Source organism: Gracilinanus agilis, chromosome 4 (assembly GCF_016433145.1).
Source record: "Gracilinanus agilis isolate LMUSP501 chromosome 4, AgileGrace, whole genome shotgun sequence".
In the NCBI taxonomy this organism is placed as follows: domain Eukaryota; kingdom Metazoa; phylum Chordata; class Mammalia; order Didelphimorphia; family Didelphidae; genus Gracilinanus; species Gracilinanus agilis.
Window position 1 is genome coordinate 258,705,855 of NC_058133.1, and position 17,309 is coordinate 258,723,163.

Sequence of the window (17,309 nt, forward strand, 5' to 3'; positions counted from 1 at the left end):
TAGGCAATGGGGGTTAAGTGACTTGCCCAGGGTCACACAGCTGGGAAGTGTCTGAGGCCACATTTGAACCTAGGACCTCCCGTCTCTAGGCCTGACTCTCAATCCACAGAGGTACTCAGCTGTCCCCACAAAACAGCATTCTTGTAAGGGCAAGGAGCTGGAAACTAAGGAAATATCAATTCATTTGAGAGTGGTTAAACAAGCGTAGGTATATGAATCCCAATGAGATGGTTTCAGAGAAACAAGGAAAGCTTTGTATGAATCAAGGCAAAGTGAAATCCAGGTGAACAATTTATCCAATAACAACACTGCAAAAAAATTAAAAAATTTGAAAGCCATGTGAACTCTGATCAACATAAATATCAACCATATTTCCGGAGGATTAATGATGGAGAATGCTACCCACCTCCTGACAGATGAAATAAACAGAATAAGACACATTTTGGGACATAGCTAATTTGAGAATTTGTTTTACTTGACTTTGTTTATAAGATGGATGAAGGCAGGTAGGAGGAAAAAGAACAAAATGCCAGATAACTGAAAAAAAATTTAAGACATAGGCTAACACTAATTTACAAAGGGATTGTAACAATGGTGCAACCTGGACTTCTGAGGCACAGCAATCTCTAAATGTGTAAGAAAGAAACTCTAGGAAAATGTGTGGGTGAGTGGTAATGATTTCTAGAGCTGTCCAAGAAGAAAAGATAACTAAGAAAGTGTTAATAATTTAGGGTAATTTTAAAAGTATATAGAGACAGCCCCCACCCCTTCCCAGAGACCATCTGTTAAACATTTACCAGCAAAACCCTGATTACAAGTCTTCAGAGTAACCATTTATTCTAAGCCAAACTCCAAAACAAATTGCCTTTTATATGGTTTTTTTTCTAATTCTATCACCTCCATTAATTCCATCAATGATTTTTGGTGTATCTCAAGAAATTTCTAGCTTTTTTGTTTGCTATTACTGTTTTTCTTGCTCCTGCTTCCTTTCTTTTTTCTTGCCTTTAAAGACAACAATGAGACAACATAGCAAACATTATGGAATACTGGAGAGTAAAAATGATGGGATGCAGGAGAGGTGAATCAATTTGAAAGAAAAAAAGATTGAACTAATTGTTATGAATAAAAATTAATCTTGAAGACATTATATTAAACTTATAAGTATTTACTAGTAAAGAGAAGCAAAGTGAGAAAGAGAATTTCCAGCCTTTTTATCTTAAAGCAAGTCCACAGCAGAAGTTGCAAATCATAGCTCCTGGATTTTGAGGAGGGCTTTGAGAGAGCTTCTTTTACAAGCCAAAAAAATAGCCAAATACCAGCCCACTTCTCCTGGCTCTTTTATCTTGTGCATGATGTTACATTACTCCACTTTCAATAGCACAGTCTGAGTCATGTGTTCTGACATCCAGTCCCATAATTACACTGTGCAGGGGAAAGAGCTTTCCTCCTCTCTTAATGTACATGTGCCAACTATGAGTTATATTTCTCTGTTAATTTCACACGAAATGAAAAGATTTAGTTTTTGTGAGGGAAAAAAGACAATAAAGTAGATCAAGCATTGGCTAGTCTGATTTTTTAAAAAAAGAATAAAACCAAATTACCAGTATCAAATACGAAAAGTGTGAGTATGTTGTGGGAGAGCTAAGATAAACCTGGGAGGGAAGGATACTTTTTTCAAGAATGACAGGCTTCAATGATATCTTCAAAAAAGAGAAATTTATTAAGTTGAATGCAAGTTGAATTATTGAGTTGAATGGCTGAAAGGGAGGTGCAGGTGAACTCCTTCCTCCCCTATGAGAGAGGGTTCAGGATTTTTATACCTTACTGGGAACAGGGACTACAAGAATAAAAAGGAGGGAAGGAGGATGTGATCTACGATTGTAAGGGACCTTAGTATCTGGGGTAGAAGTTCAGTGTCCCCAAATACAAAGAAGGGGACAGCTCAGGAGATGAATTTGATATGGGAGATGCAAATGGATGCTTATCAAGAGCAAACTGAGAAGTATATATCTGTTTGTCAAAAAGTAGGGGAGAAAGCAAAGAGAGTGTCTCACTTAGAAGCTCCTTCTTATCATATTGACTTTTGTTGCTCAACAGCCAGCTCTGCAGCAATGCAAGAAAAGGATTTCCTCACATGGTCTCTGACCTGGGATATCTTTGGGGTTTTTCAGTGTCCAGGGGAAACCTGTCCCCCATATCAAATACACAACCAATGAAGATGAAATAAAAGCAACTATCAGAAAATATATTTCCGGGGCAGCTGGGTAGCTCAGTGGAGTGAGAGTCAGGCCTAGAGACAGGAGGTCCTAGGTTCAAACCCGGCCTCAGCCACTTCCCAGCCGTGTGACCCTGGGCAAGTCACTTGACCCCCATTGCCCACCCTTACCAATCTTCCACCTATGAGACAATACACCAAAGTACAAGGGTTTAAAAAAAAATTCTAAAAAAAAAATATGAAATCTTCATATTAACTCATAAGAAAATACAAGATTTAAATAACCTTGGAAAGACATTGAAAAAATCACAAATTAATTCCTCCCCACCACAAAAAAAAATACCCTAGGATCAGATGGATTTACAAGCAAATGCTAACAAATATTTAAAGAAAAATTAATTACAACAATATATGAAATGCTTGAAAAATTAGGTAGAAGAGTCCTCTTAAGTTCCTGTTATGATACAAATATAGTTTTGATACCTAAATTAGGGAGAGAAAAAAACAGAGGAAAAAACTATATTCTAATGTCACCAGTTCACACTTTGGGCAAGAATTGGCTTAAGTCCCCTCTAATTCTGATTCTGATGGCTTAAGTCCATCCCATGATTCTAACTGTGGGAGGCTATCCCCACTGCTGGAGGACTTTCTCCAGTGTTGGAGGGGCCCCACTCCCTGTGGGATCACAACTAGGGAGCTTCCAGGTACAGAGCTGGGAGACCTGGATCAGATGATCTGCTTATCTACTACAGGTGTTGTGACCACAGACAAGTTCCTGGCTGGCTCTGGCTTCCAGTTTCCCTGACAAGAAAGGGACTTGGAGATAGTTTTCAAGATTCCACCTGGCTCTCGAAGTCTTTGAAGTTAAGAAAACTGGCTTCTCTCACTAGAGAAAAGAATGTTCATCCTGGAAATCCACTTTCCTGTATATCAGGCAAGGAAGGGAAGCAGAGAGAGGCATCCACATTGTCCCAAGTGTCCTGTTCAGCCTTTGCCCCATCCCTGCCCCATTTAATTACTTTCTCCTCAAGACCTGAGAATAGAAATAACCACTTTCCTTGTAAATAATTTACATTTAAACCACATGATTTACCTCTATCAGCCCTGGGGCTAAGGAAATGCAAGATTAGCCCCATTTTTCTGATTCTCAAGTCATTTTGTATTGTCTTCTCTGTGAATCCCCCCAAAAAACATCTGCTCCTCCAGGACAGAACTGCTTCATGTTTGTCTTTTGTGACTGCAGCACCTACTACGTGCCACCAGCTCCCGTGGGGAACCTGACACATAGTAGGTGTTTCTCAGACTGAGGATTGTTACAGAAATTGCTATTAAAGAAGAGCTCCCATTTTGCCTTTTATGGAGATGCTCTTCAATGAAAAGTAGGGCAGGTATTATGGCATTTGACAAAAGAGAAAACCAAAAACTAAAAGGAAAAGGCATTAGCACTGAGATTTCTAGTGAGAAAGAAGAGGAGTTTAAAGCTGATCTAGGGAAGGAGAATTACAGAGGTATCAGGCCCAGGACTGTAGCAGGAAGTGTAAGGGGTAAAAATTAAAGGGTTAGACTAAATATACAAGAGTGTGGTCACCAGAAATTAATATATCTCAAGTCAGAATGAGTTTTTATGGTAGTTTATTTACAAAAAGAGAAAGAGTGAAAGAAAATCAGAGAGAGTAGATATTTATTCAAGTCTGGTCCAAACCAGGCAGAGTTTCAGAGGCCCCAGCAAAGGGGACCCAGAGGTAAATTGAACAATGGTTTTAGCCATAAGGCCTCCTCCAACATGAGGGGCCTTTCAGAAGGCTAGTAACTACAAGAAAACCAGGAAAGGAGTCAGTCTTTTTCACTCACCTACTGGATTGTTCTAAGGGAAAACTGAAAGCAGTCTGAGGTCTCCAGCTGGAGGTCCTCCAGGGTCAAGTTGAAGGCTAAAGACCTCCTCACCGGAAGTTCTTGCCACTTTTAAAGACCATTCCTTTTGTCACTTCCTGTGCCTTCCTTACACTTTTAAGTGGACCAATTATAACTATAGTTTTGCTTAGGACTGCACAAAGGGCAGTCAGTGGGTTCTGATTTGTCACCCACTTTCACACACACATGGGTCACAGACCTCACTCACTTAAAGATAAATAGAGTGTATACACTTATGGTGATTAAATCTAAAAATGGGCAGGGGAAAGTTAATCCCATCTTCTCAGCAGTGCCATCTGGGGTACTCCCAAGGTTTACAGGAGTGGGGGAATAACAAGACATATTTCCATATGGAGATCAAGATGGCTACCTGAACCAAATGTTGTATCCTTGCTAAGTATCCTTTCTGTGTTTTTGTTAAATAAACTTTTTTTTTGAAAGAATGTGTTGAATTTATTACATGCTTCTTTAAAAAAACAAATCTGTACATAATAAAGATTCATGGTTTATTATGCAAATATATTTTTGTTCTTAGTATGTAGAAATGCTTTCCTGATGCTATCAACTTCAGAAGAACAAAAAATTAAAATTAAAAAGGGTAGCTCTTTTCCTTCTAGAGAAATCTTTCATCTTCCTTTCTAAAAGCTCTTCATTTCTAACGCTAGAGGACTCTCTTTGCAAAGATCTCCCTTTGCCTTCAATCCAGTTCCTTTTAGAGCTTTAAATCTTGTCATGTGACTTAGGGCAGCAAGATCAATAAAGAATAACCTGATAACTGTGTAAAACCAAAACAAACTTTTTGTTAAGTGATAGATGGTCATAAGTGTCCAAAACCAAAGTGTTATTTTGTTCCATTCTCAAGTTTGAATCAATGGACTCACCTAATACAAGCCTTCCCCATAGAAGCAAGTATTGAGCCACAATTTTCTATTTTTCTGGATCTTGCTACTATTTTGTTTGGATTGGCATGATTCTATTTATTCTATTTATATTTTAGAGATGGTTGGTGGATCTGGATACACCAGAATTAACAGAATCCTATTAATATCTATGGGGAAAGAAATTCAAGTTCCTTCTGATAGTAATTCTAGATCTGAAGAGTGTTTATCAGTTAGTCCAAATTACAAAAATTTCAGAGACAGTAAAGGTATTTTCTTCCAGATATCTCTGATAAAATAATTGGAATGTGTGATAACCTGGCATCCACTTGCCAGGGCAGCACTTATATGTGTTAAAATGAAGTAGCTGTACACAATCAAAAGAACAAAGAAACATTAACTAGTTGATTAGAATGACAACCTTTCATATAAGATGTATAAGCTGCTTACATTCACAATTATGAGAAAATTCCTCACATCAATCTTTAGACATAACCTAGGTCTTTGGTTGGGGGTTTCTGGACACCAAGTTCAGGTGATTCAGTTTCCCAATCACACAGGATTAGGGTCAAATAATATTTAATTTCCACATTCACTGCCTTTCTTAGAGTCATAATAGAAAGGAGCAAAACTTGACCTAAAGTTGCCCCAGGGAATTTAACATATCATTAGCATTGTAGTTTGCTCCTCCTCCCCACCCAGTGGGCAGAGTGAAGTATGGGTAAAGCCACAAAGCCCAAAATGGACCATGGGTAAAGTGACATCATTTCCTTGGAAACACAGGACAACTGCCAAAATAAATGACCCTTTCCTTATTAATTAATCAAGATAAAAAAAGCATTCCTGAAAATCCCTACCCACTCTTACTGTTACTCTCTTACCTTTACCTTTCCCTTTGCTTACCTTACCTGACTTACTATACTAGCCACCCTGTTACTATATAGAAAGCTGGTTCCTCACAATGGAGTCAGATTGAGCCCTCAATCAATTCCTTGGCTGAGACTCAATGAGCATTGCCCATATTACCATGACATGGATAATGAGTTGATTCTCAATCTTTACCAGCACTCCATGTGTGATCCTAAAAGTCCAAATCGGATGGATCCATAAACATCTGCAGAAGAGCTCATGTTTGAGGTTTTTTGTGTCTGCTCCCCCATGACCTTCTTCCCTGGTTCCATTGCCTTTCTGTAGCACCAGAGTGATAGTCTTCTTACTACTGCATACAATTTACACGTGGCTATGCTCCTCTGCCTTTCTCTGGTTGTGATTCCATCTGACGTTGACATTTATATATTGAGCTGTTGTGATCTCAAGTCCCTTGTTCCATTCCCTTTCCAAGTGAAAGTTTTCTCTATGATCCATTTGTAGAGAGAAAGGTCCCACACATAGCAAAGCCACCTGCATTATGGGAGTTGTGCTGAAAACTTATTACTCGATATACAAAAAATAAAAACGAAATCTCCAAGCCAAAAAGAAATAGGTTTATTGAGAGAGGGCTGGTCTCCCAATAAAACTGGACTCTGGTCAGCAACCAAAGATGACTAGCCTTGAGAGGGGACCCCTTATATAGCTAGTTGTACAGAGATGATGTCAGTAGTGTAATGCCATCAGACTCAAGTAAACTGTCCAGTACATCTTCATCCCGTATCTTGTTCCCTACCATGGCCAGTCATGCCTTGACGTGAATCCTTTACCTCAGCCTTTAGCACCAATGTTCTGCATGCCATGATGATTCAACAGAGGTCAGCATAAAGAGAGGCTGTCCTGGACAGTTACAAGGCATTAGCCTGTGGATTGGGCCCAGGCCCTTGGCCTAATTTGGGAAAAGCACAGAATAATAACAGAGCAGATAAGAAGGATGTACAGCATGGGTGGTCTCTTATGCTTAACATCAGAAGTTTAAATTATGGCAAGATAGCAATATTAGAACAGAATAACTATAAAGTAAAACATAATTATAGAATATATAAAATATTACAGAATCATACGGGAAATGGGGTTTTCACATTCAAAGGGTGTCATTGTATGGCTCAAAGGGAGTCAAAAGAAGTATCTCTGGTCTCTTCTTCCCCAACTCTTCTATAAGGTAGGCTTTTTTTTTTAAACCCTTACCTTCTGTTTTAGTTATAAGGCAGAAGAGTAGGAAAGGCTACACAATGGAGGTCAAGTGACTTGCCCAGGGTCACACAGCTAAGAAGGGTCTGAGGCCAGATTCGAACCCAGGATCGCTGGTATCTAGGCCTGGCTCTCAATCCACTGAGCAACCTCACTGTCCCCTACAAGATAGACTTTTCAAAGACTTGTTCAAAAATATTCATAGCCATGCTCTTTGTGGTGGCAAAAAAATTGGAAAATGAGGGAGTGTCCATCAATTGGGGAATGACTGAATAAATTGTGGTATTTGATGGTGATGGAATACTATTGTGCTGAAGGGAATAATGAACTGGAGGAATTCCATGTGAACTGGAAATACTCCAAGAACTGATGCAGCAAAAGGAGCAGAACCAGGAAAGTGTCATAAACAGAGACCGCTACATCATGACACAATCGAATGTAATAGACTTCTCTACTAGCAGCAATGCAATGACCCAGGGCAATCCAGGGGACCTTATGAGAAAGAACGCTATCCACATCCAAAGAAAGAACTGTGGCAACAGAAATGCAGAAGAAAAACATATGATTGATCATGTAGTTCAATGTGGATTTGATTAGGGTTTTTATGCTAAAAGATCATCCTACTGCAAATATGAATAACATGTAAATAGGTTTTGAACAATAATACATGAATAACCCAGTGGAACTACTTGTCAACTCTGGGAGTGGGGAGGAAAGAGTGGGAGGGTGGGCAATCATGAATCATGTAACCATGGAAAAATATTCTAAATAAAAAAAGGAAAAAAAAGAAAAAGAACCTTCATTCCTGCCAGGAAAGAAAGCAGAAAATTGTGTTCAGAGGCCACCACTCTGCTCTCTTTAGATAGAAGGAATACTAGAGTAGAATTATGTCTAGAGAATATGATTAAGTTCAATCAAACTTTTTATTGCTGTTGTTATTGGGGAGGAGAATCTCAAGCTTTACAGCTGAGTCTTGATTAGTTTCCTAACAGTGCCACAATGAACATTCATAGAAAAATACACAAAAAACAGTTTTTCAAACTGTAGCAAAATAGAAAATCAGAGGGGTGTTTACACATATGTATGTAGGTGTAAATTACACACCTACATATATATATATCAGTTTCTATACCGTAAAAGAGCTTTCTCACTGGGAGAGCGGTAAATCAACTCAAACAGGAGAGTTCTAGATCTTCTCCAAAGGTAAATTCTATTGTAACCATCTAGGCGTAGGGACATGACAGAGTGGGCCAGCACATTTCATGTCCTCTCAAAGTCTTTTCCTTCAACAACCTAAAGTGGGATTAGCTTCTTCTATCTGCTGTTCCCAATGTTGGGAGTGAAAAACAGCCAAAGTGATTTAAAGTTTGAAGAAGACTTGGAGAAGTCTGCACCTTCATGAGATTCAGAGTGTACACTAAGGTACACATTTGTAGAAATGGCCAGAGTACAAAATTGTTTTGTGTGATAACTGCATATTTGTTACAAGGTTTTTTCCCCCTTCCATTTTGTGGTATTGCAAAAATTAACAGTAAGAGGGGATTTGCAATAAAATTACTCTAAGAAAAAGAAACTAGAATCACTGACACTTTTTCTAAAATACACGGGAAAGGTCAGAAGGAAACTGGAGATTTAAACTCCCCCAACTCAGGAAGGATAAAGATAAATAAGTACCAAACCCAAATTGATTCTCTCACATTTGATCACAAAGCAAGGAAGTGGTAGGCACAGAAGAAAGCCGTTAGAGAATGCTACTTCTTGTGTAATATTATCAAACGCTAGGATAGTATGGTCATTTACCATTGCTTGTTGGGTGCCAAATCTCTAGGTATACCATTATATCATCTGCAAAGAATGGTAACTTTATTTCTTCATTGTCTATTATTATTTCTTCAATTTCTTCTCTTATTGCTATAGCCAGCTCTAATCCAATATTGAATACTGGTGGTAATGGTGGGCATCCTTCTTTCACTCCCATTTTAGTGGGAAAGCTTCTAGCTTATCCCCTTTTCAAATAATATTTGCTAATGACTTTAGACAAATGCTATTTATCATTCCGAGCAATGTTCTAATTATTTAAATGTTCTCTAGTGTTTTTAATAGGAATGGGTGTTATATTTTGTTAAAAAAAACTTTTTCTGTATCTATTGAAATAATTCTATGGTTTCTGTTGGTTTTGTTATTGATATAGTCAATTATGCTGAGAATTTTCCTAATATTGAATCATTCCTGCATTTTTGGTCTAAAAATTACCATCTACTGTACACAATAACAGCAATAATGGACAATGATTGTCTGTGAAAACTTGGCTACTCTCAGCAATACAATGATCTGGGACAATCCTGAAAGACTTATGATGGGGAATGCTATCCACCTCCAGAGAAAGAACTGTTGCAGTTGTCTTTCAATCAGTGTATTTTTGGTTTTATTTTGGGGTTTTGGTTATGTATGAGTTTTCTCTTTCAACAATGACCAATATGAAAAAAATTTAATAATAAAAATAAAATCTGCCATCAAAGAATTCCCTAAGAGAAAAGGCCCCTGGACCAAGTGAATACTACCAAACATTTAAAGAACAATTAATTCAAACATTATATAAACTATTTGGAAAAATAGCTGAGGAAGGAACTCTACCAAATCCCCTTTTATGAAACAAATATAGGTGTTGATACTTAAACAAGGAAGGATAAAAACAGAGAAAGAAAACTATAGACCAATATCCTTAATGAATATTAATGCAAAAATCTTAAACAAAACACTAGCAAGGAAATTACAGAAATATATCACAGGGATCCTTGCCTAATACTAGATTGTCAAGAAATGGAATGGCAAGGGAATACATGTAAAAACCTGGGAAAAGGGAAAACTATTAAGCTTGAATGGTAAAGCTCAATTTGGACTGGACTCAATAACTGAGATTTATAATTGTGGGAGACAAATTTGGTCGGATATATACAAGACCTCTGATTACAGTAAGGTGTACATGCTTTAAAAAATGGTTAGCTGTGAAAGACAGCTGTTTTGGTCAATACGATTATCCAAGACAATTCTAAAGGACTTATGAAGAAAATATTATCCCCTTCTAGAGAGATGTGATAAACTCAGAGTATAGATTAAAGCATAATTTTCCACTATTTTTTATCTTGCTTTTTTGGCAATATGACTATTACAGAAATATGTTTTGCATTATTCACATGTGCAATTTTATATTTCATGTGTATAATTGTATATTTCATATGTAAATTTGATATCACATTTACTTTTAGTGGACAGAGGATGGCTACACATATGCAACCTTCTTTGCTTTGCCCTTTTACACCAGACCCTCTCTAGTTCCAAGGCCCCCAGGGTCTCACCTCTTGCTTTAAGAGAAACTCCTTCTTACTGTCATTGCCTGGAGGGAAACAACCCAGTCAGGGACATATTTTCCAAAGGAAAGGCTACTGGGGTAAGTCTCTCCTGAGTCCTCATTTCACATGACCCAAAGATGATATGGGCTAGTCCCTTTTTTTTAATTCTCCATGTCAACCCTTCACTTACCTGAACATAGTACCCTCCTTTTCAACCTAGGAAAAAAGAAAAAAAATTCCAGTAGAGAGGCCAAGAGAGGAGACCATATTAAGGCCCCAGAAGTCCACTGATTTCTCTTGTAGACACAACAAATTACCAACGTGGCCACCTCCAATCTCACTCTAGTACACAAAATATCTAGATCCAAGAGGAAGGGAGAAAAGAGGTACCACAAATGGGCTCTTTCCACTTTTAAGTCCTCCAACCATGGGTTTCCAGCTCTGGTCTATAACACCCATCTAGAGAGATTCCCAATTCCTTTGACCAAAATCCCTATATTCATTTCTGATCTGAATCTGAAGCAGTTTCACCACTCAGCCAGCTCATTCTACCACTGTAAGGCATCCTCCATAAACATGTATTCTACTGAAAAGTTTATTCAACCAGAGACTTCAGGTCTACCTCAGTCTCTTACATAGGAAATAGAGACTTAAGGGGAGAAAAACAAGGTGCTAGGCCAGAGAAAGCCAGAATTTCCACTGTGGCAGCTGCCTGATGACCCCTTCTAGTCTTGCTTACCTGCATTCTTTCTCTTCCAGAACCAAACTCCTGCAACAAGAGCAATGACCCCCACAAAGACCCAAATAATCCAGAGGAAGGAGTGTGACTCTAAAATGAACAAGAGAAGTGAACGGCCCTGATTCCTCTCTGGCCTGAGATTCACTAACCCCTTCCCCAACTCCCCCAAACATTTCACAGCCCTCTGCTTTTTGGGGGGGGGGAGGGGCTTGGAGGATGGCCTTATCCTCCTCACTCTCCTTACCCCATTTCAAATTGAGGGGCTCAGGCAGTCCCTCGTGCTGAACTCTGCAGGTATATTTGCCTTCCTGGCCAGAGGTCATCTCCACAGCTGCCCACTTCTGGAAAGTTCCATCCCCAGAAGGCCTGGTCTCAATGAACTCCACGTCTTGAAGCTGTTCCTCTCCATCCCTCAGCCAAGTCAGTGAGATGTCAGCAGGGTAAAAGCCCTGGGCCCAGCATCGAAGAGTCACTTCCCCTTTGCAGTAGGGGTGATGGGTCACTCTGGTTAAAGGTGGTTCTAGGGGATCAGGGGAATTGTCGGTCTCTCCCTTCTATCCCTCCTCTTCAGAGGCACAAGGACAGAGGAGTCAACAGAGAATAAGTCTTGAGTTCCAGGGGGTTCCCCGGGAGTTGGGAACCACGGGCTTCGGCTTAGGGGACATGGAGAAGGGCCAGGGAACACCGAGCCTGGGCATTGAGTGTCACACACACTCGGGTGAGGCTGGACCATACCTGTCTTCAGTAGGGCATCCTTCCCGATCTCCAGGTACTTGTGCAGCCATAACACACACTCCTCCTTCAGATAAGCTTTATGTCTCTCCTGGAAGCTTCTGTCCGCCTCCCAGCTGCGCTTGGTGTACACAGCCTCCGGCACCGACGCCACCCACGAGAAAGTTTCAGTGTCCAGGAGGAGGTAGTCCCGCCCATCATAGGCAAATCCTTTAAACCCGCGCCTGAAGCTGCCATCTGCGGAAAGCTCGCAGCCGAACATTTTCTGGAGAGTGTGAATCCCTGCCCCGCCCCCAGACCCAAGGTCAGAGCTGCTGAACCTGTCCCCACCCGGCGCTGCCCCAGAACTCACCCTGAGACCTAGGTAGGAGCCAAAGGAGTTCCTTCAGCCTCGGATGGAGCTCCCACCCTGTGCCCCCAGAGGCACCCACAAGTGATCCTGGGACTAGTCCCGGCAATGACCTCCTCCCATCCCCACTCTGGTCGATGGACAGGTCCTATGATCCCCGGGTCCCCACATCACACACCTCCCTCGCTCTGATTGTAGAGGCCTCGCAGGGTCTCCAGGTATTCTAGGTTAATCTTGGCGTCCTTCTTGACTATCCGCGTGTGCTCCTCCCAGTAGTCCTGATCTATCTTGTCCATCCAGGGCGCCCGCGGCTCCAACCTCTGACTCTCGCTGTAGCTGTCGAAGCGCACGAACTCCTGATCGTCCACGTAGCCCACCGAGATGAACCGCGGCTCCGGGCGCTCACTCCGGGTCACAACGGTATAGAAATACTTCAGGGAGTGAGAGCCTGAGACGAGTACACGGGCTGGGCTCAAGGTAGTGAATGTGCATCCCCGCCTGCCCCCTGGACACCCTGTAGAGATGTCTAGAGTTAAGCTCCGGGTTTAGGAGCTAAATAGCCAGGGCGGGGTGTGACCTCTGACCTCACGACCCCAAGGTACCACTCCCAGCCCCTTCGCCCCTGAGCTGCTGGTGCAAGGCGCTGGACCCTAGTAATTCACAAGATTACAGAGCTCTGAGAGGTCTGCAAGACCGCTTCATCTGCAACAGCTTGGTCTTGGCGCCCCTATTTGTAGAGGATTCTGTACGGGTCCCAGGTCTCTCACATGCCCCACTCTCACTCTCTTACCCTGTTTTTCACCTGGCCCGGGCCTCAGAGCCTGGGAATTTTTTTTTACAAGGTTTCTATACGTTCCTCAATCTTCGCCCTCGTATTCGGGGGTGGAGGGGGGGGGTAACTCTTCTTAATTCCCCAGGACTGTCGCGTCCGCTCCTCAGCGCCCCGCGTCCTCACAGTCTCCTACCAAGCCACTCACCCTCCCCTCAAACTTAAGGGCCCACACCAAGAAATCCCTCACTCGCCCCCAAAGCCAACTTCCTCCAACCAAAGCACCAGAAAGGCCAGACGACTGACTCCTTCCTTTCACCGCCACTGACTTCGTTAGAGATTTAGCAGCTTGTTCCCTGGAAAACCACTGTGTGCCGGCGTTGGAGGAGCTCTCTGCAGCCGAGACCTTTCCTACCCACACATCCACATCGACACGCTGTATCTACTCTCCGGGCGGCCGATTCCTACTTACCTGCCCAGCTCTCTGTCAGGACCAAAGTCTCTAACAAAAAGACACAGAGTCTATTAGACTTCATGATAGGTAAGCAAATAAAGCACAAGACCACTGCAACTCCTGCATGCTGCTGGATTTATAGAAGGGAAATACTTCTGATTGGCCTCTCACAGAATCTGATGGCCAATAGTGAACGTAGTACAAATCAACGTCATTGGTGAAAGGGCAGAAGTGGCACTCGCAGATTAGAAGACCTAAACTGAAACATTCAGGAAATTCGCAGAAATAGAAACCTTTCATTTCTCGGTGTCTTTCACAAAAATGCCTCTAATTCTACGTAGCACCTGAGTCTCCCTCCCTCCTATCGACACACCAGGAACGCCCAGCTCTTTTGCGTCTAGACTGAATCAGAGAATCACCAAGAAATAAGATCTTAGCCCTCAAGCATTTTCCTTCTTGCCCCTGCCCTCCTCAGTGTGACTCTTTCCTCTCTTTGGAAGTTAGGAAGAAAACTTCCTGACACAAAATCCAGAGCATCTGGTGACTGAAGGAATCTACTCATCAATTTGTGTTGTGGTACCACTGCCATCTTAATGATTTCCACCCTAGCTGTGACTCAGGCAAGTCAAGCCCTCTCCTCGGGAAATAACTAGGCAAGGGACCCAAAGAAAAAGAGTCACAGTTCAATAACTGGAATTTGAATAGAGAGTAGAGTACTTTGTTTCTGGGCAACTAGGCCAGTGGATAAAGCTCTGGACTTAATCGGGAAGGTGAGTTCAAATCTCACCCCAAATACTGCCTAGTTGTAACTGTGAACAAGTCACTTTTCCCTGTTTGCCTCAATTTCTTCATCTGCAAAATGAACTGGAAAAGGAAACAGTAAACCATAGCAATGTATTTGCCAAGAAAACCTCAATGGGATTAAGAAGAATCAGAGGTAACAACAACAAAAGGAGAGTTTAATAACAATAGGGAGCGATGAGGGAATATTTTTTTCAGCACAAGTTGATTCTGAACTGCCTGAAATATGAAGGTGCAAATTACTAGTAACTTGTCAGACAATTATAAACAAAAACCTGGACACATTTGGTAGGATTTTCCCTTTTTATTGTCTCATCACTCTAACCAGGAAAGCTCTAAACCCCAAATTTTATGGAAAAAAAAAAAACCTGAGAAGATAATCTACTTTACAGATTAGGAAGCATAAAAACAATGACTTTAAAAGGTTTTTCTTTTTCTTTTTTTTTTTAAACCCTTACCTTCTGTCTTGGAGTCAATTGACTCCAAGGCAGAAAAATGGTAAGGGTAGTGTTATATTCAAATCTTGAGAAATGTTGGATGTCATCTTGATTGACAAGGGAGGCAGTTGGAGAGATTGGAATGTTCCCAGATGCCCTGAGCCAGGGGCAAAAGGCGGTTGGCCTGGGGGTATAAATAACCCTAACAGCCATGGGGAGGGGTCTTTGGGCTTTGGGGCTTTGGGGCTCTTGGGTTTTTGGTTCCTTAGATCTTTAGGTCTCTGAATCTTCCTAGCTCTTTAGGTCTCTAGATCCCTGGGTGGTGAAGGAGGCTGGGAGGTCTGAAGAAGAAGAGGGTTGGTAGGATCTGAATATTTCCTGAAGGCTGTGAGAACTAGTACATCACCAAACACTGATAATGAGAAGCTGAGAGAATAACATCATCAATACAGCTGAATCAACAGCAGTCACTTTCTTTGGTTTGGCAATGGTCAAGCTGGGCCAGAAGGGTTGTGAAGAACAAAAGCTCCAGCTTTACTAAATCAACAGCCTCCAGTCCTGAGGGATTATAGATTATAGATATTAGATTGACAGGGTCTCCAATCCCCAATCCTTATCCTGATTATCCTTTGCTGATTTAGATATAAAGAGTGTTTAATAAATACCTTCCTGAGTAGTCTTTATACCACGACCTTTGGGGAGGGAGCAAACGCAGTCAGATAAAAAACATGATCCAAGGCTAATCAGAGCCCAATATTAATAATTGACCCAACCCCAGGTTGGACCTGAAAAGGTTACCCATCCACCTAACCTTTCAGGGGCCTTCCCTGAGCAACTGTTTTTGAAAGGGGAATTATAACAACCAGCAGGCGTAATTGGGGTTGGTGTTCCCCCATCACCAGCACCTAGGGAGAATACAAAGATACATCCACCTCACTGCATATCTATGTCTCCCTAGGACTCTCTCTTTATAACAGTAGGCAATGGGGGTCAAGTGACTTGCCCAGGGTCACACAGCTGGGAAGTATCTGAGACCAAATTTGAACCTAGGACCTCCCGTCTCTAGACCTGACTCTCAATCCACTGAACTACCCAGCTTCCCCCTATAGGTTTTTTTCACTGTCATAAATTTAGTAACAAACTGAGATTTGGTCCTAGATCTTATTCCAAATTAAATCTTTTTTCTACCACAGCATGGCATACTAGTTTAGAGATATTCTTGAATATGAAGCCTTCTCTGGTAGAGGTTATCCTAATTCTCCAAATCCTGTTGAAGTCAACACTACTTGAAGAAGCGATGGAAGGATGAATATCCACTTTATTATTTTCTATCTGACCAAGAGGACATAACATGGAATTGAGTGCATATTGCAAAGATGCTAATTTCACTTCTATAAGGAAATCTTCCTATGGGTTAAGTCCAAACTATTTGGTAAAGATGTGGTAAAGATGTTCACATAGAAGATGAAATAGATATCAAAAGTACCTTGAAGCTCTTAGAATCTAGGAGTCTGAGTTATCACCCCAACTATCAACATCCATGTTTGCAAGTGAAAAATGCCATTTTCTTTCTTCGGTTATTTAAAAGGGAGGGATAGAGAAAAAGAAATATCCTAGAACCCAAAGCATACACCTTCCTCTTGACTAATATGAGTTTTAATCCTAGATTAAGTCTTCAGAGTTGAGTGGAAGAGATTCAGTGACCTTAGCTGTGTCAATTGGAAGTAAATAGGAGCTAGCTCTTCCAGGCACTGTAGGCTCTAGGTCCTCTCCAATCTGAGGGATTATGCTGATAGGAAGAAAACTCTAAGCAGCAGGAACTAAGAGGGATGCAAAGAGAGAGATCTCACCTGCAGAGAAAAGGAGCTAGAAAACAAAACCATAAGGAAAGAAACTTGAGATATTACTTGATTTGATTCTCTAAAGCAGTGATGGGCAAACCTTAAAAAAGGGGCCAAAGGAAAGGAAATGTTCATCTGTCAGTCTGTTTCTAAGTTTCATTATATTGTACCCTGCTCAATGTATTCATCAGATTAAGAATAATGTCACCCAGCCTGATAGAACATTTCAGGGGGCTGCATCTGGCCAGCAGGCTGTAGTTTGCCCATCACTGCTCTAAGGAAAAGGTTTTTATGGGCCAGAAAGAGTCGTTTTGAGATTAACTAAATAATTCTGGTTACTCATATCATATTTTAGGGTTAGCAAGAAAAGCTGTTCCCTGGCTTCATCTACGGGGTTCAAAGAGTGATGGACTAAGTTAATAAGTGTTCAGAATTATAGTTTGTCCCAAAAAGAAAATGACAAATGTTGAAGGGCTGCAGGTAAACAGGTGAGGTGGAGCATATTTGGTGAGACTGTGAATTGGTTCAGCCATTATAGAAAGTAGTTTAGGGCTATACCTCAAAAGTTATATTATGTATATCTTTGACTCAAGAGTACCACTCCTATAGCTGTACCCCAAAGATATCAAAGGAATAGGAAAAGGTCTCATATGGTGTGTTTGTTTGTTTTCACATTATAGCACCTCTTTTAATAGTAAAGAACTAGAAATTAAAG

The 17,309-nt window shown here is 41.1% G+C and overlaps 1 protein-coding gene across 1 annotated transcript; it reads right to left on the minus strand.

Moving 5' to 3' along the window:
* Window positions 1-6,467: 6,467 nt before the first annotated feature.
* Window positions 6,468-13,606, minus strand: LOC123245212 (class I histocompatibility antigen, Gogo-OKO alpha chain-like). The gene is made up of 7 exons (XM_044673976.1): window positions 13,534-13,606; window positions 12,471-12,740; window positions 11,947-12,225; window positions 11,456-11,731; window positions 11,212-11,301; window positions 10,663-10,688; window positions 6,468-6,820 (listed from the first exon to the last, which is right to left on the minus strand). Exons 1-6 carry the CDS (start codon window positions 13,595-13,597, stop codon window positions 10,684-10,686), a joined length of 984 nt encoding a protein of 327 aa, XP_044529911.1. The 5' UTR covers window positions 13,598-13,606; the 3' UTR covers window positions 6,468-6,820; window positions 10,663-10,683.
* Window positions 13,607-17,309: the final 3,703 nt, after the last annotated feature.